Source organism: Poecilia reticulata, linkage group LG3, assembly GCF_000633615.1.
Source record: "Poecilia reticulata strain Guanapo linkage group LG3, Guppy_female_1.0+MT, whole genome shotgun sequence".
In the NCBI taxonomy this organism is placed as follows: Eukaryota; Metazoa; Chordata; class Actinopteri; order Cyprinodontiformes; family Poeciliidae; genus Poecilia; species Poecilia reticulata.
The window spans coordinates 12571920-12594908 of NC_024333.1; the positions used below are offsets into that span (position 1 = coordinate 12571920).

At 40.8% G+C, this 22989-nt stretch overlaps 1 protein-coding gene across 2 annotated transcripts in view; it reads right to left on the minus strand.

Annotated features, from left to right (window-relative positions):
- rasa3 (RAS p21 protein activator 3) overlaps positions 1 to 21477 on the minus strand; it is a 43628-nt gene extending 22151 nt beyond the window's left edge. The window contains exons 1-4 of one of the 2 annotated variants that reach the window (XM_008404379.2): positions 21174 to 21477; positions 10123 to 10240; positions 5564 to 5667; positions 3282 to 3376 (exon numbers count right to left, since the gene is read on the minus strand). In XM_008404379.2, the coding sequence (XP_008402601.1) occupies positions 3282 to 3376; positions 5564 to 5667; positions 10123 to 10240; positions 21174 to 21228 (372 nt within the window). In that variant the 5' untranslated portion in view covers positions 21229 to 21477. The remainder of the gene's footprint in view (positions 1 to 3281; positions 3377 to 5563; positions 5668 to 10122; positions 10241 to 21173) is intronic. The other variant, XM_008404380.2, reaches the window with a different exon arrangement.
- Between the last annotated feature and the right edge of the window lie 1512 nt (positions 21478 to 22989).

Genomic DNA, 22989 nt, shown 5'->3' on the forward strand with positions numbered 1-22989 from the left:
ACACACACACACACACACGTATGCTCGCACACATGCATGCATGCACAGGCCAAACAATGCGTCCTCTATTAAACTGAGAAGAGAGACACTCTATCTTCCTACTTCATTTGATCCATCTCCTTCGCTTTTCTCTCAGAGCTGTGAGTCTCTCACGCATCCTTCCTCTTCCCCAGCTCCGCGGATGAATGTGTCTCTGTTTCAGATCGCTGCTCCGGGGCTACACACACCCATCTGTCTGCAGATGTTACTGCTCACTGTTCACTCTGTGTGTCTGCAAGTGTGGGTGACTGACAGTGCTGAATAGTGAATGGCAGAAAATGTTGCACACACAGCAAACAAAGCGCAATGAATGAAAGTGGCGAAAAGGCACTCAGCACTTAATCACTGGAAGATTTTTTTTCCCGGAAGCTGTAAGCACATATGCCGTCTCAATTGTTTTTTTGTTTTTTTTAATAATGTTTAAAACCAATTCATGGGTTGATTTTTGGTTTTAAGATCAAGATAGTTTAACCCCAGATGATTTATCTGCAAATTAAACCTAAATTCTCACCGCCCCCCCCCAAAAAAAACACAAAAAAAACTAACAATGGGAATGGTTCAAATGTAGCCGGTTTAATCCATCCATCCATTTTCTTACACCCTTGTCCCTTAGTGGGGTCGGGAGGGTTGCTGGTGCCCATCTCCAGCTAACGTTCCGGGCGGGAGGCGGGATACACCCTGGACAGGTTGCCAGTCTGTCGCAGCGCAACACAGAGACACACAGGACAAACAACCATGCACACACACCTAGGGACAATTTGGAGAGGCCAATTAACATGACAGTCATGTTTTTGGACAGTGGGAGGAAACCGGAGTACCCGGAGAAAACCCACGCATGCACAGGGAGAACATACAAACTCCATGCAGAAAGACCGGGGCCGGGAATCGAACCCAGAACCTTCTTGCTGCAAGGCAACAGCTCTACCAACTGTGCCACTGTGCAGCCTAGCCGGTTTAATGTTTGGAAAAATATTCAATAAGGAAAAAAATGTCCTTTTATTTTTGCTGAAAGTTTTTGTCCTTTCAATGCTCGGACTTACAACCAGCACAGCTCCCAAAGGAACACAACACACTGCAAAAGTACAATGTCACCTCCTACTTATGTGCATTACTGGGTTTGTACTCGTTTTCTGTACATGTCACACAATGTTGTTGAATTTGAAAATCTTGCCTGTTCTTAAATTTAAGGTAAGTATATAGGTATATATACACTTAACATAATGGAATTTTGTATTTATGTTTGTTTATTTTGAAGTTCATGCCGTCTGATAGTCTGTTAGTCATTTCTACTGAGTGTTATTACAGCGTGTGCGTGTGTGTGCGGGGGGATGTGGTGGGTGCTTGTTTTTAGACATCAATTTTTCAACAACATTGCACTAACCAGCTCTGGGACCAAAAAGGCGGGTTATGTTTTCATTCTATTTCATTCTTACTGCAAGCAACTACAATTCACAATCACATATTTGAATGAAAAAGTAGGAGTTTTAGTTTTTATTTTGCAAAAGGTAGAATAGCAGGATACGGCTGGAGGAAGATGCAAAAATACTGAGAGTTCCTCCTACTGACGCTTCCTTACAAACAGTTTCTGAAATGTTTGAGGCTTTTCGATGTCGTTTTGTTCAACATGACAGCAAAGGCTGCCATTGGATAAATATGCATTTCAAGACTAATTTGAATGTTGCATTCTAACAAGTCCTCTTATTACATCTAATTTGTTTGTAATCAGATCATTCTGAACAGAAAAGGAAATAAACGTGGCCTCTTTCAAGATGATCTAGAAGGTTTTGCATATTTTTCCTCTTCTGCTCACGAACAGAAAGTGACAAAGGTCAGTGGATGTTTTTTTTTTATTATTATTTCCACAGAAAACACATGTGACTTTGACCCTGCAGGTTTGAATGTTTCAGGTGCACACAGGCTGTGTTTGTTTGGGTTCTGTCCCGACTCCCAACATTAACACACAGACACAGCATCGTACAAATACACACATGCATATCCTGTATGCATGCGAGGCACTGGGTGATTCCTGCTTTGATATGGGAAATTCAGAAGAAATGGTTTGTTGTGTGGATTATTTTAGCTTCTTTTTTTTTTCTAGCGAATGATGTTCAAGCTCATGTTAAAGTAATTTCCTGACATCGGTGATGCAGCCTTTAAAATGTCCTGAGCCGAGGCGTATTTACAGCTTCATAAATACGCTACAAGCACATGGAAATATTCACAAAGAATTTCAGTTGAATAAATTGCTCTTTTACAGCTATTTGAAAGAAACCAGAGATTTCTCCAAAGTTAAGGAGCGACAACCCCAGGGGCCTACTATATGGCAATTTAACAGAGGAACTGGAAGCATAATTAAAAGATCAAACACAGCAGAAATACGAATCTGTCATGTAAGCAGGCCCAAAGCGTTGTATGATAGTAATGCAGTTTAGATCAACTGTGACTTTCACTGGAACCCGGCGACCAGAGATCATGAAACGGGAGGATGTGCCAATTCAGTTTTGGTTGGCTGCTGCTGAGCTTTCAGTCTAATCTTTGTAGCTGACTGGGATGAGACAAAAGATAATTCTGACCTAAAAACAAAAAAACAGATGTTCTTAAATTTATTTACACATCATTCATTTTTGACAACTAGGAAATAGCTGAAGAACCGAAACAGGATGTAAGAGAAGCGTAATTTTTCTGTTGACCCTGTTTTCCCCTGGATGATGCCAAAATACTTTTATTTTTGAATATTTTATTGTTTCCATACCATCAGCCAACATGACTCAACACTAGTTTATTCCTTTCTTTGAATGTGTGTTATTTGTATTTTTTATGATGTTTTGTCAGCTTCAATGGTCTTTATTTGACAGCTGTCTTTGGATGTGTTTTTAAGCCGGAACGACGTTTTTTTTTGTCATAGTTACGTGGCAAAATGTGACAGAAAAAAACAAATACACAAAAAATACACAAAACACTTCCATATATTATGATCAATAGCACATAAGTGCAGAAATGCCTGGTGACTCAGAAGTAAAATAAAAGTAAATTACAGACTTGTAATGTACACTTGATGCTCACGGAAAAAAAGCTGGTCAAAAAGTTTAGGAGTGAATACATTTTACATATTCATGTCATACTTTTCCATCCGAGTATAAAAAACAAACAACGAGTGAGTCTTTGTGATAGAAAAAAAAAAACAAAGAGGAAAAACCGCTTGGTGTTTGGAAAGCTTGATTCTGTTTTCTCTCTGTACTGACCTGCACTTCTGAGTCAGCGCTGACAGGCTGCAGCTGGAACCAGGTGTCTTTCCCATGGTATTTCTGCAGGTCCTCTTTCTTCACGGCAACTTTGCCTACACACACACACACGCACACACACACACACACACACACACACACACACACACACACATCAGCAAACAAAGACAAATGAGCTCTAAACGCGACTCACTTTATGCTTTCCAAAAAAGCCTACGTGTTCAGATTTAATCTACAGCAAAAGCTCGACTAAGGCCCACGCACAGCGCTCACATGTCTGCTCATGCTCTGTAAATCCTCACACATCCATCCATCCATCCATCCATCTCTGTGTAACCCAAACAGGCACCTGGAGAAAAAGTACACACAACATGCGCTGTGGTGGCCTGGAGATAACCCCAGGAAGTAAATCGCACCACCTGCAATCATTCACATAATCAGGGCGGAGTTGTGACGATATGTCAGTTTGTGGTAAGTGATCAAACCCACTTAGATTCCTAGAGTCACACCGACACACCCGAAACCACCAAGAAACTTCCACTCATTGCAAACACACAGGGATTATTAATATAAGAGAGCAATGAAAGGTTATAGGTCACACAGAAAAAAATTATTAAATTATTATTCCTCTATTGTTGCAGTAGGAGAGATAAACACTGAAAATTTAGCTGCAGTTTTTTGTGGCGGTATTATTAGGCTTTTTGTATTCAGTATAGCTTAGTAGTTAACTGGAGATTTTCTTCTTGCTTTTTTGTAAACTTCAAGACAAATCTGCCTTCATTGATTTGTATTTATGTTCTCATCTTTTTTCCCCTCATTTTTAAAAGTGGCACACCATAAATATACCCAAAGGAAACTACGAGTTATAAATGCTGAGACACACTAACCAACCATAAAAATAAACAAAATGTATTTTTAGAGGAAAATGTGTACCACCAATGATTTTATAAAGAATATACTTTATCTTTACACCAAACTGTTTACCTGTTGAATAAGTGCTCAGATTAAATATAGCATTTTTCCCCCAATTTTTTTAGTATAAAATACTACCCAGGACATTACAACAAAAACTAAGTAACAGTAAATGTGGGAGATGATGTGGTAAAAGTCACAAAACTTTAACAAAACACTTTTAGATAATTTTAAATCGCTTCTTGAAACTTATTTTTATTTGTTGGCATTTAATTGAGGCCTGATACTGAACTTTTCAGCTGTGATGTTATATTTGTATTTTATTTACTTATTATTATTATTATTATTACTCTTATTTTTTGTAATATTATTATTTTTTTCTCTTTCTCTTTTCATCAACTTATTCCATTGTGTTATCGTTTTTATAAATGATTTTAAACTTGTGCTACATCAAGAAAATTGACATTGACATTGAAACAAGTTTCAATGTCAATCTAATAGCTAATGCCATCTCCCTGGTTCTGCTTTTTTTCCGCATCATAAAACTGTACAAGACAAAAACATAACAAAACTAGTAACCTCTAAAAGTTAAATATCATCTTGGTTGTAATCTTGTCATTTTCTTCCCGCTTACTCAAAAGACTTTTGATTTTTATTTTGCGAACTCTGTCTGCACATGGTTTTCTGGAGAGAAACCAAAGCTCACAACAGTGCTTGCAGCCATCTTGCTGACTCAGATTTGCTGCATGTTACTGAGAAGTACTGTGAGACTCGAGATGTTTAAAGTTTGAGCTTGTTAGCACTGGTAGGAGCTGCTGAGGGCGCACTGCCTCTGGTATACTGACATCAGTTGGATCCTGAACAAAGAGAAACGTGAGCAACTGCAAGAACCTCTGAGCGACGAGACTGTAAACCTCCAGACGTCTTTTATTTTTAGCCCCATTCCAGCAGTGCAACATCTTTTACTCAGCATGCTGAGGACAGAGACTGGCGTCCAATTAGATCTCGTCAGGGTGCAAACACCTGTTGGCAGCCAATCAGATCTCAGGAAGAGATGCATGGCTCAGTCAGACAGGGTGTAATTATTGGCAGCGATTATTCTCAGGGCCGAGGGATGATCGCATCTGATGAGTGAATAAAACTCGGACCATAAAATATTCTAAAATAAGAATTAATTGAATATTAAGGGGATTAAATTGTGTTTAATGAATTGATTCACTTTTTGTGTCCTACTAGAAAAACCTGTGTTTATAGCTTTAGCTGCTAAAAAATGTTGATTTTTCACTGCAAGTCGATTTTTAAGCTCGGTATTAGATGATAATGGGGCTGAAAAGGGGAGCATTAAACAGACAGATGAGCTTATGACTCACCAATGCTGGAGTCCCTCCTGAACACGTCCCTGTCGAAAATGTAGAAGGAGAGATGTCTGAAGCTGCGTGGGATCTCGCAGTAGAAATCCTCCCCGTAGAAAGGACTGCAGGAAAGAGACAGACCGGGGTCAGAAACTCATGCAACGGATCACTTTATTAAAAAGTAATTAGTGTGTTGACGTTGTTTTTCCTCTTACAAGGTTTACTGTGTGGATTCTTGAATGAGAAGCTGCAGTTTCCAGAAAATAGCACCTTTAATCTTATCTTTTTGATTTTTTTTTAAAGATCAAAGTTTAAGCAAATGATTGAAAACAAACCAAAATGAAGATAATGGTGTTGATTTGGAACTGCAGTTGTGTGGACATTTTTCCTGTCAATTGAGCGTGGAGACACGCATGTGAACCACAGACCCAGAGACCGTTGTCTCTCACTCAGAAAAAATTATTCCTTCAGATTTAATTTCAAATTTTGTTTAAAACCACTTGAGAGACCAACTGTTGTGCAAAAAAAGGGCTTTGTTCAGAATATTGTGAACACTCACTGACTGATAGCTTACTCTAATTACTTTGAGTATTATTTTACGTTTTTACTTATTTAATTCGGTCAAATTTGGTAATATTATTTTCATTACTGAGGAAATAATTCCAGTGGCCAGCTCAAATACTAAATTGCATTATTGTTGTTTTTCTACATAAATCCTATTTTTGATATACAAAACCTAATTTGTTCCTTGTTTAAGACATGTTCTAAGATCCCTGAAAAAAACGTTGTCATTCATCCTTCAGATCATTTTACCAGGTAATGAGACTCATTCATTTCATCCATGAGTCAAGTAAATACTGGAGCGGCACATTTTATTGAATCACAATCATCGTCTCAATTTTTATGTGTGCAATCATATAATCCCAAAGAACTGATTGCATGCAACACTTTGAAGGATGTCGTACGTCAGGTGCCGCGCTTTCACAATCTGCATGTCAACGATATGTTTGGCCAGTATAAAAGCCAACATCTGATGCAATGCTTTGTGATGTGGCTTAATAGTAATTGCTTTTGTCATTGCATTATTCAGCAACAGTATTGCGATATGCTTTACTTAAATTATGCACCCGTACTTTATTCATTACAGGCTGTTTCCACTATGACTTTGAGAATTTATTCTTTTTTTCTCTGGACTTTAACTTCCTGAAACATTTGATCTAACCAGGTGTTTTTCGTCCGCGTTTTCAGAACAGATCTTTCTCTGGGTGAAGGGAGACACAGATCTCTGTCCACCACAACAGCAGAGTCTATGTCGCAACGAAAAACAACGAAATCAGCGTGATGCAGCATTAATCTTAAAATGCTACATAGTGACTGCAGGCGGGTCGATCTACGTTCCCACCCTCATCTATGGTCATGAGCTTTGGGTCATGACCGAAAGAACGAGATCACGGGTACAAGCGRCCGAAATGAGTTTCCTCCGCAGGGTGGCTGGGCTCTCCCTTAGAGATAGGGTGAGAAGCTCGGTCATCCGGGAGGGACTCAGAGTAGAGCCGCTGCTCCTCCACGTCGAGAGGAGCCAGTTGAGGTGGCTCGGGCATCTGGTAAGGATGCCTCCTGGACGCCTCCCTGGTGAGGTGTTCCGGGCACGTCCCACCGGGAGGAGGCCTCGGGGAAGACCCAGGACACGCTGGAGGGATTACGTCTCTCGGCTGGCCTGGGAATGCCTTGGGATTCCCCCGGAGGAGCTGGAAGAAGTGGCTGGGGAGAGGGAAGTCTGGGCCTCCCTTCTGAAGCTGCTGCCCCCGCGACCCGACCCCGGATAAGCGGAAGAAAATGGATGGATGGATGGATGGATATAGAAACAGAAGAACTGGTGTGTGATGAACTATGCATCCTTGTTTTATGCATCCTTGACAGCCAATGGTTCTACAGATAAAACAATCTGTATCAGAACACTAATGCTGCAAAAATTTTACAATAACAGAAGTCTTAAATATTTCAACTTAGGTTGACAAATTTGGATAATTTGATTGAAAAACAGTGTGATATACAGCAAGGTTTGTTTAAAATATTGTGTTTTCAAACTGTGTAATTTAAAGAGCACAAAGTTGAGGATAAGATGCTGAGACATGAGAAATGTTTGGTTTCCTCCCACTACAAAACTGCACACTTAGTTCATTCCGAAGGTCCTTCCTCCCAAACAGGGATGTTTTTGGGGTAGATATTTTTCAACTTTTATCGCATTTGTTCCTGGATCGGGAAATGAAGGAGGGAGAAAACAAACCCAAGAAAACTATCCGTGTCCCTCAAACGGTGAAAAACCGAATTTCCTCCATCAAACAAGAAGTGTAGCCGAGTCTCCTCGGTTACAGTTCAGCCAAGGATCACCTGGTTAATCTGTAAACAGCTTCTGCGTCTGTTACATTTTCTTCCCATCTTGGTGACTGGGAGTGTCCTCAACCAGCAGCCAGGCTGTAGGTGTACTTTCACCTTCGAGTAAACACCCCAACCACATCCTTGTCAACATTCAGACATGATTGATTCGGTCAATTAATCACCTCCCACATGGAAAATAAAGCCTGCAGGTATGTCTTTCCACGAATCAGTAAGAAAAGGGATTTTGCAGCCTGTTTGCCTGCAACAAAAAGGCCTGTTTGTGACCGCTGGCTGGAAGGCTCTGCGGCTCCCACGGTTCGCCTCACCTAAAGGACAACCGCAGAAATCACAGCAATAAGAATCTCGTGAGCCAAACCCTCGGGGCCGCTGCTGCTGCTAATTATCGACGTCTTCCGCTGCGTGGCGGACGTGAAGACAGACAGAGGAGAAGATGAGTGAATGGGAAGGAGCATGACTGCACTTATCAATGATCTAGCTAATAAATGCATTTGAACTCCGCTTTATTTAATTTACTCTAGGAGTTGAGGAGCTACCTGAAAGATCTCATGTTCATCATCTGATTTGACAACTGTTTTTTTTTTGTTTTTTACTTTATTAAAGACTTGTATATTTTACAATAGAGTCAAATAATAAAAACATTCCGCAAATGCAAGCTTTCTGCTACTTTGTATTTCCTTTTTTTTCTGCATTTACCACACAAAACAATGCGCAGCAAAAGACTAAAAGAGCGATTTTGCTATCATTTTGAACTAAAACTACTGCCGTTTCCTCATGATCATTTTAACTCTTGATAGCATTAATAAAAAGCACATGCTAATGGTACTAATGAAGCTATAACATGTAAATCCCCATGATTCACTATTAGAAAACATTAGCTGAAAATGTAACTGACCACGTGAAAATTTTGATGTCTTGTTAATTACGTTTGTGTATAAAATCTCTACTTTCCGAAGAACTCTTCTTCTGCTGCCTTCGATGGTGTGTTGTGCTTCTATTTTCACAGTAGTGACACCTGCTGCTTAAAAGAGCGACTGCAGCGCTTATAGCACCCAGATATGAAGAGCAACTCAACCGGGCTGATGCCAGAGCTTGTTACTTTTACCAATATCTGTTCAAATGAATCAAGACTTTCTGCTAAGACTAGCCATGGATCGACTTCTGTGTTTAAAGATATACCACACCATAAAATGTTTGACTAATAAAACTGCTCACACTCTCTTTCAAACTGTTACTATATTTATTTTTAAGTTTTTTAGAACTGCACTTGGGAACCTACGAACACCATATTTATTATGCCTCCATCTAAAAACCCACAACAGGCGGGCTACCTGAGCAGATAGCCTGACTTATTACACAGCAAACATATCAACTCCCATCATTACCGCATAATGAGCAGAACAGGGAATTTGGTGGGGGTGGGGGGGTTGCCATCAAACCTTGGCATTGTTAATTAAGGTTATACTGTGTGCATCTCAACACTAATTAAATCACAACTTTTATAAACACCAAAACCAAACTGCTGCTTTTATTGCTCTCAAAAATGTCCACAGTATCCTCCATCTGGCTTTAGAGAAGAAGAAAGGACGTACTTCATAATTTAAAAATGATTACAGTTTCAAACAACAAAAACACGGAGCAGCTGCAGCCCAGCACACAATGGAAGTGTGAGCAGATTCAGAGCTGACTGGATTTAAAGCTTGTGATCCATGGAGATGATTGGCAATCTAACATGTGATTCGGTTTCTGCGCTGCTACCGTTTCCATCGGCTCTTCTGCTGGAAAGTTGGCTGCCTCTTGCATCTCCTGCTCTGAGTTGATAAGGCCAATATGCTGGGAGGCAGATTTCTAACAAAATAACCTTTAGATGTTGCTGTAACAAGCCTTTGTTTGAGTTCAAACACTAAGTATTGAAATCCCTTTGTTGCATGATACAAAAACAGAATTGTTTGGTGCATCTTTAATCTAAGAAAATAGGGTTTATACATATTAGAAAACCTTACATTAAATAAAATTTAAATAAGTGATAAAAAAAACATTCCAGGCATTGAGGGGATGCCATGTTATTCTATTCTATTGTCCTGTTTTTTTTCCTTACACTTATATGAAAAAAAATGTCTTTTTCCTAATTATTTTTGCATCAGAAGACGAGACAACGGAAAAAGGGGCTTTAAACGCACCAAAGTGACTTTTCCACAATCTTGGTCCTGAAGACCTCTTCTTGGTCCAGGTTGACGGTGCAGTAGCAGTCCCTCATCCTGTTCGGTCCCGGATATGGAGGAATGTTTTTTGCTTCCCCTGCACAAACAGAAAGAGATTGAGTGAGATTCATTTATGTGCCGCAGAGGCAAACATAATGTGTTTATTCAGGCTTCCAGTGATAACTTATTTTCAGAACACTAAAAGCAAACAAAGCATAAAAAATAAATAGAATTATGCAAGTTCACACCTGGTCAAGCTACAAGAGTGTGAGTGTGTGAAGATTGGATCTCTTTTTCTATCCCACCACCAAATCTGGCAGCACGATAAATGAGATTACCTCTGCCAAGGTGGCTACTTTTATATCTCACATATCATATCAGGGTCTCCCAGAGACGCAGAAGGACATGTGAACAGGCGTGTGTTTCCGCTGTGCTGCTCAGATCTGTGAATGAAAGAATCTGCGTGGGACATTTCCTGAAATCTTCAGAGTCTCAATCTGCACATCAGACATGTGTAACAGACAGCACTCCCTTTCACAAAAATGCTGTCCTGCCACCCACTGAGACAGACATATGCACACACACACAATGCAAAGGTGGTGCTGCAGTCCTGAGGGACCAATATATTCTGCTTCATGAAGCTGAGGTCTTAGTGCTCTGCTTTTTATTGTGTTTCTCTTCGCCCTGGGGACCCACAGGACTCTGCAGTCTTCAGTTACACATGTGTTAACTAACCATGTCAGTGTTTGCTCCAATAACGCGCCATCTGTACAGGAATCTGATGCAGCTTTGTCTCGCCGTATTACTTTTGGCGTTAAAAGACTAACTTAAGAACAACAGAGGCAGAAAGGATCCAAACACTCAGGGATTACGAAAGATTTGAATACTCTGATCATTTCTTCTTCTTTTAATCATACATGACTCAGCAAAAGCTATAGAGGCCTTATGTGGAAGAGTGACCTTACCTTATCATTTTAATTCAGTTGAATTTGGTTTGAGATCATCATGATCATCGTAAGTTTGAGCAAAAACACAACTGCTTCAGCATATTAGCACAATGATTTCAAACAAAAATATATATACCATATATTTATCGTCAATTTGATACACAGACTTGAGCTCGGGTTAGTTTTAGTATTTGTTTTCATGTAAATGTTCTTATTTCTCTGTAATAGATGTATTGCAGCGCAACAAAAGAATAAAAGGTACAGCATAAAATTATTCCAAAATAGTTTTTCTCATATGCAGGGGGAAATTGTAGCACTGTTCTTTCTGCTAGCTGGCCTGCAGTGTGCAGCAAATATGGGGCAAGGGTCATACAAGACAAAACTTCTTTCACTTCACCACATTCCCTGTTCTCTCGTTGAAAGGACTTATTTTTGCCCTTTTGAAGCTAACTTTAACAATGCACTGGCAACAGACACGTAGTTAGTCGAATCCTATTTTTAAAACAATTGCCACAGATAAACCTATGAGCCCCTATCTTGTGTCCTGTAAGCAAACAAAGCAAGAAAAAAAAAAAAAAACATTAAACCGGTTTGCTTAGAAAAATATTCGATTGCTGCAACAGGAAACAGTGGGCATGGACTCAGTTACCCCTGCAGCTGAAACCAAAGTAGAAAGGAGGGAAAAAGTTGACATTTGACACTGGAGAGCCCGCTGTGAAACAACAAAACAAACTATCTGCTCATGGATTACGGAAGTCATTTGTCCTGCACTCTGATTTATCAGACCCATTGGACTTTTCAATCACTCTGCTTTCTGAATTCACAGAGACAAATTAAAGATTCTTTGCCCCTTTTATTAGACATTTACCGCAGGTCTTTTAATATGCTATGATATTTTGGTTCAGGACTTCCTGTGTCTTGCACATTACCACAGTACCAGTTGAATCCTTCAGAGAGATGAGGTAAAACATGTGTGAGGACGGAGGTGAGTAGTTGGATTTATGAACACAACACATAATTTTAAGGGTTTGGATAAAGCCTGGGGCTTATTTAAAGATTATTTCCAGGCTGACACGATACCTGCTCGTAACGTCCTTTAACAAGAAGAAATTTCCATTGTTAGTTTCACATTTGATAAAATGACATACCAATCATTTGAAACCAATAATGCAACAGGACCGACAAGACGCACTGATATGGTGTTTGCACAATGCAGCGCAGTAGGCAAACGTAAAACCCTGGTGAGAGAAACGGTGGGGATAAACTGCGCTGTGAGCATTATGATGGCTCCTCTGGAGGCTGATTAAAGCCCTGGGCGAATTATTACACAACAGTTCCTGATAACAGTCATTCACAAATGAACCAGACACCTGAGCTGCGCAGCGTGTCACACACTTCATTGCTTCAACTTGCAGACTGCAGCTCTTACGTTGGAGATGACGTTACTCTCTCTTATCTCCGCTTCACCTCTTCATTTCCCTGTTATTAGATCCTCGTCATCTCTGCTTTCCTTTCATCCGTTTTCCAATTTTTACTCCACCTCCAACATGTTAATCCCTCTCATTCATTCCATGCTCTCAAATTCCCTTTAATCTGAATTTTGTTTTTGTTTTATTTCTCCCTCCGACCAACGCTCATTCATGATCTGTGAGATGCCTTGATTGGATTGCAACCATCCGGGTCATCCCAAATGTCACGGGATTACCACCACTTTCTCAACTCTGCATGCTTTTAATGACTCAATTTAAGGTGTTATAAAAATAAATAAAAAGGGGGCAGATGGTGGGCTGAGGAGAACACAGGGACTCAACACAGACTCAAGCAGCATATATCATTCTAGGGTTTTTAAGATAAGTTGTTTTCTCAGAAGCAACTTACTATATTTATAATCCATGAAAAAAAGGCCAAAAGACAGTGAGTCAGAAAAAGCTATCCGACACAGGACAACGGACAATAAATTTGAGTTTATCTACCTATTGTCATTGTCTAATTTTGATTGTTACTAAATTGATAACGCATTATGTAAATTTACCTTTGTACGCAGAGACGTGTTGCCATGTTGCAGCTTAATGTTGTGGAAAATGTCAGTGCATGTTTCTGAATTCAGGAGGGTGGATGGTTCAAGTTTTAGTTTTGTTTATCTGTGTGTGCTCATGCATGACAGCACATGAGTTGGAAAAAAAAAATCAATAAATAATATAAAAACTAATCTTGTAACATGTCTAAGAGTTTATCAGCTAGCGATTCTCTCTTTCCTGTTCCTGCTTTCATTTTCTATTACCAGAAAAAACTGATTTCACTTTCTTGTAATTTCTGCAGCTTCCCCTTTTCATCTCTTTCTCCATTATGCAGCCAAACAGACACTCGGACAAGAACGGCAGCGTTTTGTTTTTCATCATCAACCACCGATGCAGCTGTCCCTGGAGAATATCTTACCACGGTATCTGACCCAAACAGGCCAAGACACACACTTGACACGACTGTGTGTGCACACACAACAAACATGAAGGCCCCAGAGCCGACATGCAGAAAAGCAAGGGCGAATTGACACGCTCGACTCCCGTCGTCAGCGCGGCCGGTGAAAAACCGCCAAGAAGAGAAGAAACGAGGAAACCCGAGTGATTGTATGAACGTAATGGATGTAGTGAATGTGTAGCTTTGTTCCTCTCCTTCCTCTGTTGACCGACTCCATTCGCTGCGCCCGTGTGTACAGTTACAGACGCGCTGTTCGACTCGTTACTCTAATCTTGTCTGACATGAACACATTCGAGGATACACAGGCGTGAATGCTTTCAACTCAACTAGCAGGCCTGCGGACCACAGAGTTGAAGAAAGGGAAAGAGGGGGGGAGGCAAGGTTGTCACACACACACGCACACACATGGAGAATTACAAGCAGTGTGCTCAATCGAGTGTAAGAGAAGGGGAAGACTGCAGAAAGAGAGAAAAGTCAGCCAGATAGAAAACTGGAGAGCAGTTCTCTTTGGAGAACGCTACAACAGGAAATGAGATGGGGAGAAAGGAATTTCAACTGGATCCAAGGCGAAGTTTAAAAGCAGCGAGAACAACCCAGTCACCCCTGAGAGTGTGTGAATGCGGGGGGAAAACATGGTGTCGGTGAGAGATCACCATGAGCATGGAAACAAGGAGCGAAACTGTCTTATATTCTCCCACTGGTGCTGCTCGTCTCTTTGATGTTCGTAGGTAGAGACTCATAAAAAGAACTGAAACCAAACTGGAAGTCATTACTGTCGTTCTCAATATGACTGCACATAAAAACATTCGCCGACACACGACACGCAAAGGCCCTCCGTACGGACATCCATAGCCGGGACGTTAATCCTGCAGGACTGTTTATTTATCTATTTGTGACACTAACATAATAAATATGAAAAATGACCTTAGTAAATATGGTTAATACGGTAATTCTGCTCATTTTTTTGTTCCTTTTTTTTAACTTATCTTCACACTTCTTGTCTCTCCTTTGTCCTGCATAAGGAGAACCTTATCAACACCACTATGAGGCTCAGTTTGCTCTAATTGTCCAACTGATGAATCATCATGAGGTATTAATGGTTGATCAAGAAAAACTGAAAATGTGTCAGATGATTTTCAACAATACAACACTAATCCTGTTTGTTTGCCACTGTACTGAGCTTCTATAAACTATTAGGTAAAGCAGTTAAGCCGAAAAAAAAGCTACATTTTGATGGAAGCATGGAGCCATTTAAAAGTTTAGCATATCACGAATCCTTAGGGAGTTTGGGTCTGTGAGTAAAATCCACATTTAGCCTTCTTTAGATGAATCAGCGAATTCATTTGTAAAATGAATTATACATGAGAGTAAAAAAATGTTTCGCACTGTGTGATTCTCCCAGCTGAAACAAACAAAAAAAACGTCGAATTTCATGGATCTGAGATCTGATTCCGCTCACACCGGCAGCGACATAAACACGTGTTTCTTTTTGCCACAAACTGTCCTTCGTGATGAAGAAGAAGCGGCCTAATGAGCTGAGCTTTCCACACAAAACCAGCAGTTGTGAGCGCAGCATGTGGAGAACGAGAGCCGGGACGGAGGGAGGCTCTGGTTAAAGACTGCACACCGCCATCTCTGCAATAAACCAGCATACAGTTACTGATCAAACTCCCTCTTTGTTTCAGAGCCGCCTAGAGCTAATGTTCACACCGGGTCGTTGGTCTCAACGGAAAACTTGAACAAAACAGAAATAAACAACACACACTTCTATCTTTACGTGCAACTAGACCCTGCGGGAGGAGCGGCTTTCCAAGATGTCTTGTTGAAGTTGAAGCCCATGAATGGAGGACGGTGACCTTTCAAACCAGCAGGGTGTCACCGGCGCAGTTAGCAGGAGAGAGGCTGAGCTCCACGTCCTGGTCAGGATGCAGGTTAACCCCAACACTGCCTCCAGGCTTCATGCGCATTTACATAATTCTCAGAAGACTTTGTTCTTGTTTTCTGTCTTCTAGAAAAAGAACAATTAAAGACATAACAAGAAAAAAAAAAAAGGGGGGGGGGGGGGTGGAGGGAGGTCAACCCTCTCGTTCCACTCTGCTTTGTAACCTCTAAGACAAGCTTAGCAGACACATAGCTGAGATGTTGTGATGTCTTTTGCAAGCGCGGGGAACAGAGCATGTGCTGGGTGTAAATTCTTGCATGTGGTGAGCTGGCATTGCTGGTTTTGCCCGCATATGGAAACACTATTGCAAAACCTGATTCAACCAGCGTCCACGTGGCCATTTCCTAATCGGTCACTGAAGTCACTTTTCACGAGTGCTTTTACCGTCTCCAATCGAACATTCCACGACATGTTCGATTGCGTTCCTTCGCGTGTCGTTACTAGTAGGTAGAGGTCATCCCACAGGGCGTGTGAAGGACATGCGGAAGGAGCGGCACTGTGGGCGAGCCCTCCAGCCCTTTATTTACCTCCGCTGACATTGCATGCTGGGCCTACGGCGATACTTCCCGGTGTTCCTGGTACTGTGTGCTCTCATTGAGGACGCATTAGTGACACAAGGAGAACAACCCGGATTATTCCGCCAGCCTCGAGCTGCGTCTCAACAGTCAACAACACGCATGTTTATAAGAAACCTCCAGGACAAACTCGCCTTCTAGGACAAAATGGAGAACTTGGCATGCACTTGTTATTTCTATAAATTGACCCACGAGCCAGAATTTCAAGCCGAACCTCCTCTCGGCCACATGGCTCCCGTTTGTTGTCAACGGGAAGAAATGTGGAAATCTCCACGGGCCGGCCGCCAAGTGAAGGACGAAGGTCTCAGTCACTGCGACCAAATTTTTCCCTTTCAGCTCCAGTCGCCTGAATTGAGCCACCCACTCTTATTTCCTGGACCACAATCACTTGAGATCTTTTACAAACAATGAGTAATCTAGTATTCCTTCCAGTGTGCATTAGACGCTTATGTTCACTTCATCCAAAATTACACTTGTAATGTAACAACACCATTAAACAGTAACAGCCTTGTGCTGTGCCAACACAGTAGAGCCCATAAAAATAGTTAATGTCGGGCGGTTAATAAAGAGGACAGACGATTGATCAAAGATCAACCTGCCTAGAATCATACACTGACTCCAGCATGAAAGTCTAACCTCTCATATTTGAATTAAACAGCAGGTATATATAAAAGGACGTAGCTTACCATCAGCAAAATGGAAACGTTTGCAAATGCATTACTAACGACCAATTTGGTTATGTAATCTTTTTTTTTTCCACTGATGGTATGCTGTCTACAACACAGAACATGCTTTCTTTGACCAGTGAGGTTTAAAATTTCCCTTTAGCTGGTCTTTTTAAAGCCTCTGCAATCAATATTTTTATATAAACAATAAAAGAAGTCCCCTTAACGGAATCATTCATAACAAATCCACAGAAGAACAGTGACTTTCGGTGCTTTTGTATCTAACGGCCCACACATTTTCTGTTTTGGTTGAGTTTCGGTGCTCACATCAGGATATTCTGGTTGTTTTTAGTAAAAGAAAGCTACAGTCGAGCCACATGTACCTGAAATGAAACACCATATGGGCAAAGAGGGGAACAGCTGCTGAGCAAAAATGGACATGTGTGCAGGTTTTCTGATGCGTCTTTGTTCCTATCTGTTTCATATATGTCCAATTTCGATCACAGCAGCAACAACTGCAAACCCCCCCCCCCAAAAAAAACATGAAAGATTACATACCATACTAAATAGAAATTTAAATGGCTTATGGGGAAATACTGTAGATAAATAGTTTAAGTCAAGCAAGTTTTAAAGAAAACCGATACAGTACAGGACTTGAATGATTTTTGGTTATCCACTCAGTTAGCAGTCAGTAAATGTCGGTGGCTGTTCTCATTCAACACGTACAAATACATCCTGTGGTATATTTCACTTTCTTATCTTAGCTATACATCGCTCTCGTCATTGCATCTGCTGGTACATTTTCGGGGAGGGAATGGTTTTAATATGCCTAATGACCACATGTATGTTGTGTGTTTTTGTAGGTCTCTATGCAAGAATATCTTTATTAGTCCACTTTTAAAACAATGTGCTATTACTGGTCAGGAACCGACCTGTTAGAAGCCGAGTTAAAAGATTTCAACCCACTTTGCACATCTGTGTAAGAGAATGCTCACCAATAATGTGCATCATTATGAAGTTTCATGTGTGTCACAGTGTTTGTCAAACAATGTTTCTCACTGTGCCAGAGAGGCCAAACGCACATATGTTGCCGTTAATTAGTCCCGACTCCAGCTGTGCCACTGAGATTTCCCATCTCTCCGAGCGCCGAGTCGCTGACAGATGAAGCACAGTCTGCTTCATCTGCGAGACACCACCTCCTTACCCAGCTCCCCCACCCATCCACCCACTCACCACCACCACCCCCACCCCAATATGCATCTCTCTACATCTGCTTTGTATTAACTCGTTGCCATGCAGGAAAAAACAATCCTTTTGTAGTCTATTCCAGCCAATCAGGAAGCGAATTGGGGGCAGTTTCCTGTTTCCTGTGTTTCCCCCCAGACGGTACAGGCTCGGATCCAGTAGTCCAGTTGGGTTTCCGATATACATTTGTTCCTCCAGGAAGTCGAGGGGAGTCATCACCTGGCAGGCCGTAATAATAAGCGCTCTTATTATTACGCGAATAATAAGAGTGTGTGGCGGGTTTTCGACTCTGAGTCATCGGCCAACCGCAGCCTCATGCCAAAGGACAGGCTCTGATGAAAACAGTGTGATGCAAGCGTATCTTAGACGTTACTGGGAGCACAGCGCTGCATGGATCAGACTGACAGAAAGCATGTCTGCTGCTTGGTAGCAGCGTAGTGTAAACTCTGCTGTCGTCATAAAATGGCATTATGAAGAACTTCAACGGAGGCCTTCGGAGTGACGACAACATAACGGTTTCTTATTAACGTCAGCAGCTAATGCAAACTCATAAGGGCCTTTTTTTTCCTGGGGAGTGTATTATTTTTAGGAATGTAACTAGTTTTACTTGTGGTTCTAATCCTGTGAGAATCCCATACAGGCACAAGTACTACTAATAGTACTTGTACCACAATTTGCATTATTAAAATATGTCATTTGAAATGTGCATTTAAAGTTAAGTGGAGTTGTAAGCAGTGCTATTTTTGTGCTACTGTTGACTGAAATTTGTCAACTCTTAGCAATACAGGCTTACATTATATTTCTCAGCAGTTTCAAACTTCCAAACACCACGACATGTTCAATAAAGGACATAGTGTAACATATGTCCTTTATTGCTGCATGTGTTAAAGACTAAAGGACATACATAACATCAGAAGCGCAGCTATTACAAATTGTTATGTGTAAGGCAGCCAACATTGGAGGTTCTGACTTCTACAGGCCATTCTGTAAAATGTTCCTGACACAAATATGGAAATTTAAGTTTATTAGTAAAATTGAAGGTCATAGTTAAACTTAATGTTTTTTTCTCCTTTTTCTGATACGACACAACAAAGTAAAATTGTCATGATCATGGTACTTGTAACATAATTGATGTTCTCTTAGAGAGAAAAAAAAAAAAAGAGCAAAAATTGAAACCAAGAGGGTGAAATCTTTGGGTTTTCACAATATGTCAGCTACTGTTTAACATATTGTTTTAGGATTAGGCAGACAGGAGTCTTTTCATTTTGAAGGTGCTCTATTTGGTTGTAAAAATAATTGATGTTCCTGCTTGGCTTGGGAGAGTCCTAGCTCTGGAAATGCGAGAAACCTTTGAGATTTGAAATGGATAAATCTTCCACCCATTACAGGGGCCATAAGGAACATTTCACCTAGGGTGATTTTAGAATCGCATGTTAACCTAACATGCACAATTTTGGACAGTAGGAAGCCAGAGTATCTGGAGAAAATCAATGCACCAGCATACATGCAAACATGCAAACTCAGCAGAACTCCCCCCTAACCCTCCACATACAAGATCAGAGCAGAGACCATCTTAAAGCGAAAATTACCAATCCCTACACGCACCCCTCTTTTTTTTACCGTTTCTTGGAAAAACTACTTTACACGATGAATGTACGGCATAAAAAGAGCTTCGGATTAGTTTACTGTCGATCAAACGATTGTTCCCAGTATACCTGTTACATCATAAAATAATCCAGCACAGCAATTTGGTAATTCAGCTACATCACAACGTAATGATCACAACAAACTAGGAATTAAACACATGAATCATTTATCTGCACTGGTCTTATGGACATTAATTCAGAGCATTTGTTTTGATCCGAAAACAGATGTGTATCTAAGGCAGCACAAATGTCCGCAGGTTGTTTAGCTTTCCTTCACGGGAGCAATGAGTAGCAGCAAATTCACAAGACAGTTGTGGTTTCCACGTTACAGTTTTTCCAGATAAGCAATCTGCACAGGTAATATCTTTAAAATATTAGGAAAAAAGGGGGTCAAATGTGTTGTTCACGCTCCAATATTAGCTGGCAGCGTCATGCAGCCTCATAAAGGTGTTTGTTGCTTTTTTTTCTTTTCTTTTCTTTTTTTTTTAATTTAGCCCATCCCCTCTGTTGCATGTTTGGACTCCAAACTGGACAGGATGGACTGGGTGCCAGATATCAGTCTGCCCCGTACTGACCCAAGATGACCTTTACAGCAAGTACAGGAAATGACTGTCTGGTTCTAATAAAATGACATTAAAAAAGGAAATGATACGAAAATGTTATCTGTAATGCTTTTTAGATAAATGTTAGTAACTTTTTATGACTCGGGTTCTGATCATCAAAACATTGGTAATTACTTAATAGCAAGCGCAGCATACCCTTTTTTTTTAAAATATGATTATTAGCACATATTAGTCATTATTGGTGCAAAAACTAATCTATTTTTGTCATGTTTTTAAAAGAGTAAATATAACAAACAGCTGAATTTAAAAGCTGTGAGGGACATTACTGTCAACTTTTATATCAACGCTTTCATTACTACATTCACAAGTTAAACATGGAATAGGCTACATCCTCAAAGAAGTATAAATTGGAAAGCCATGTTCAAACATAAAAAAGATGGACTAACAATCAGACAGCCATGCATGCTTTTGGATGAAGCAGATTTTTTAAAAGGGGGTTTGCAATAAAAAAAAGAATGGCTGCTTGTAGTTAAGAGGTAATAACGGTATCTATAGTCTTAAAATGTGCAGAATAGCATCTGGAAACGTGCAGCTGTGGAGCCTTTATGTCTGTTACAGTCTGCTCACATCGGTTCAAGTTTAACACACATTATCTGGATCCAAACGCCAGCTGCCAAATTCCCACATTCTCCCACACGCCTTTCAACCCTGCTGCAGTTTCTGTTTACTTTCTCAGTTTTGTTGTTTGTTTTTTATTTTCGAATTATTTGCTGTTCTTATCGTTGTGCAGAGGGGCTCCAGTGTGATCTGAATCACAATAACAAGCAGAACAACACCGATCTGGACCCGTCCAGTCACCAGCCCCTCACAGCTTCCCTGCTCTCCCTGCAAACAGGGAGCCATCCATTGAGGCGCTCAGACTGGGGGTAGGGATTTTTTTTTTTTTAACCCCCCTCCCCTTCTTCTTCTTACCTATTTTTATTTTTACGCTCTGGAAAACCCGAAGACCTTCTTCTTCTACCGCCATGGCTTCACCGTAGGTCTTTCCCTTTTGAAGCTTAAATGTAGGCTGTCCTCCACGGCTGTTGTTTCTGGCCTCTCCAGCGCTCGGATATTCCAGGGGCTTTGCACATCTATGTTCTGCGGACAGCAACCATTCTCCGGTCCGACCGCTGCTCCTGCTGTTGCTGGAGATCTAGTGAGCGGATTGAGCTCCAGCCCCGCAGCAGCAGCAGCAGCAGCAGCGGTGAAGGAGTGGCCCCACACAAACACCGCCCATCGGAGGGTATGGAGGGTAATCCGTGCCCTGCAGGGGCGGTGCAGAGGAAACGCAGTCCATGTAGCGGATTTCAAGTACTGCTTCCCAGGGAAAGGCAAGGTGTAGAAGGAAAAGCATACTTTTTTTTCTAGTTAAGCAACTTCTTGTTTATTGGAGAGTTTCTCACAGAGTAGATGTGCTGCTGAGACTGCAGCACCTTGAACTAATGAAGAAAGGCAGGAAAGAAAGGAAGAAGTGAAGGAAAGAATGAAATATAAGCTTAATATATGCTAATAAGCTGTTTTTGAAGGTACACCAGAGCTACAATAAAGCTGCAGTATGTAACTTTTATAAAGAATATTTTCTTACCTTATTTGTTAAAACTGTCACTACATGTCCTGACTGTAGCCTATGTTATGAGAATTTGTGAGATTGACAGAGTCTTAGCACTGTCAATCACCCTACGTTTGGCGCTGCTCATGTCCCCTCTGTCTTCCCCCCTCGCTCTTCACTATGCTGTGACTAGCATAGCATGGTGGCAACCTCCGCCTTTTCCGGGCAGATTTCTGACTCATGGTCTTGTTGCATTCTCAACTTAGTACAAATAGAAAGCACTACAGGTTTGGATGCAAATATTTTACCACTACCAGCTGAATATTTTGAGCCATTAGCTACAACATGTAGCTCACAAAAGGCACGTCCGCAGCTCTTGGTATCCGCTACTTGTTTTGTGTCAGTAGTAAATAGTCTTGACAATTCTGTCATATTGTCATAGAAATGACTACACTGTAAATTCTCAATGGGTCTATCTACAACAGCCTACAATTTAGTCTCATCATCTTCTTTGAAAGCATTACACCCCACGTGTAGGACCAGGTGCCTTTCCTTCCAGAACCGTCGGCTGTTTCCTTCCTGAAATGGCCTAAATATGTAAAAAAAATCTGAGGGAAAAACAAGTTTAAACAAGGAATTAGGAAACAAGGCAACTGTGTCTCAGTGATATTATGGCTGTTTTCTAAATAAAAGACAGGGATTTCCCCATTCATACCACATGTTTAGGTATCCACTTGGAGTGAAGTCATTGCATGTTTGGACTGCTTAAGAATACAAGTCACTGTTTTTATAACTGCGTTATAGTCGTACCTAGAACACAGGACACACTGTGCAATTTTACAATCTCCTGTGCGTCATGGATTTTACGTTTAGCTTTTTGCAAGCCAAATTGACTGTCATCCTTTTACATTCAAAAGCTTGAACTGAATTGATAACAGTTTATGTCTCTGACTGTGAACCTTTACTAGATTGCTTTGAATGGAAGTGAGCATACCTACCTGCCATTACGTTGGCCTTCTAAAGTGAAAAGTTGAATTCTTTATTGTTGCTTTAATTAGCAGCAATGTAATCAAAATGCATACATAAAATAAGTTCTTTCTTATTGTCTGAAGTTAAACCTAAAAGGTTTGGATAGCTCAAATTGGATAGCTTAAGGTGTGTAAACGTCTGAATTTGAAGAAAGTTAAATGTATTATA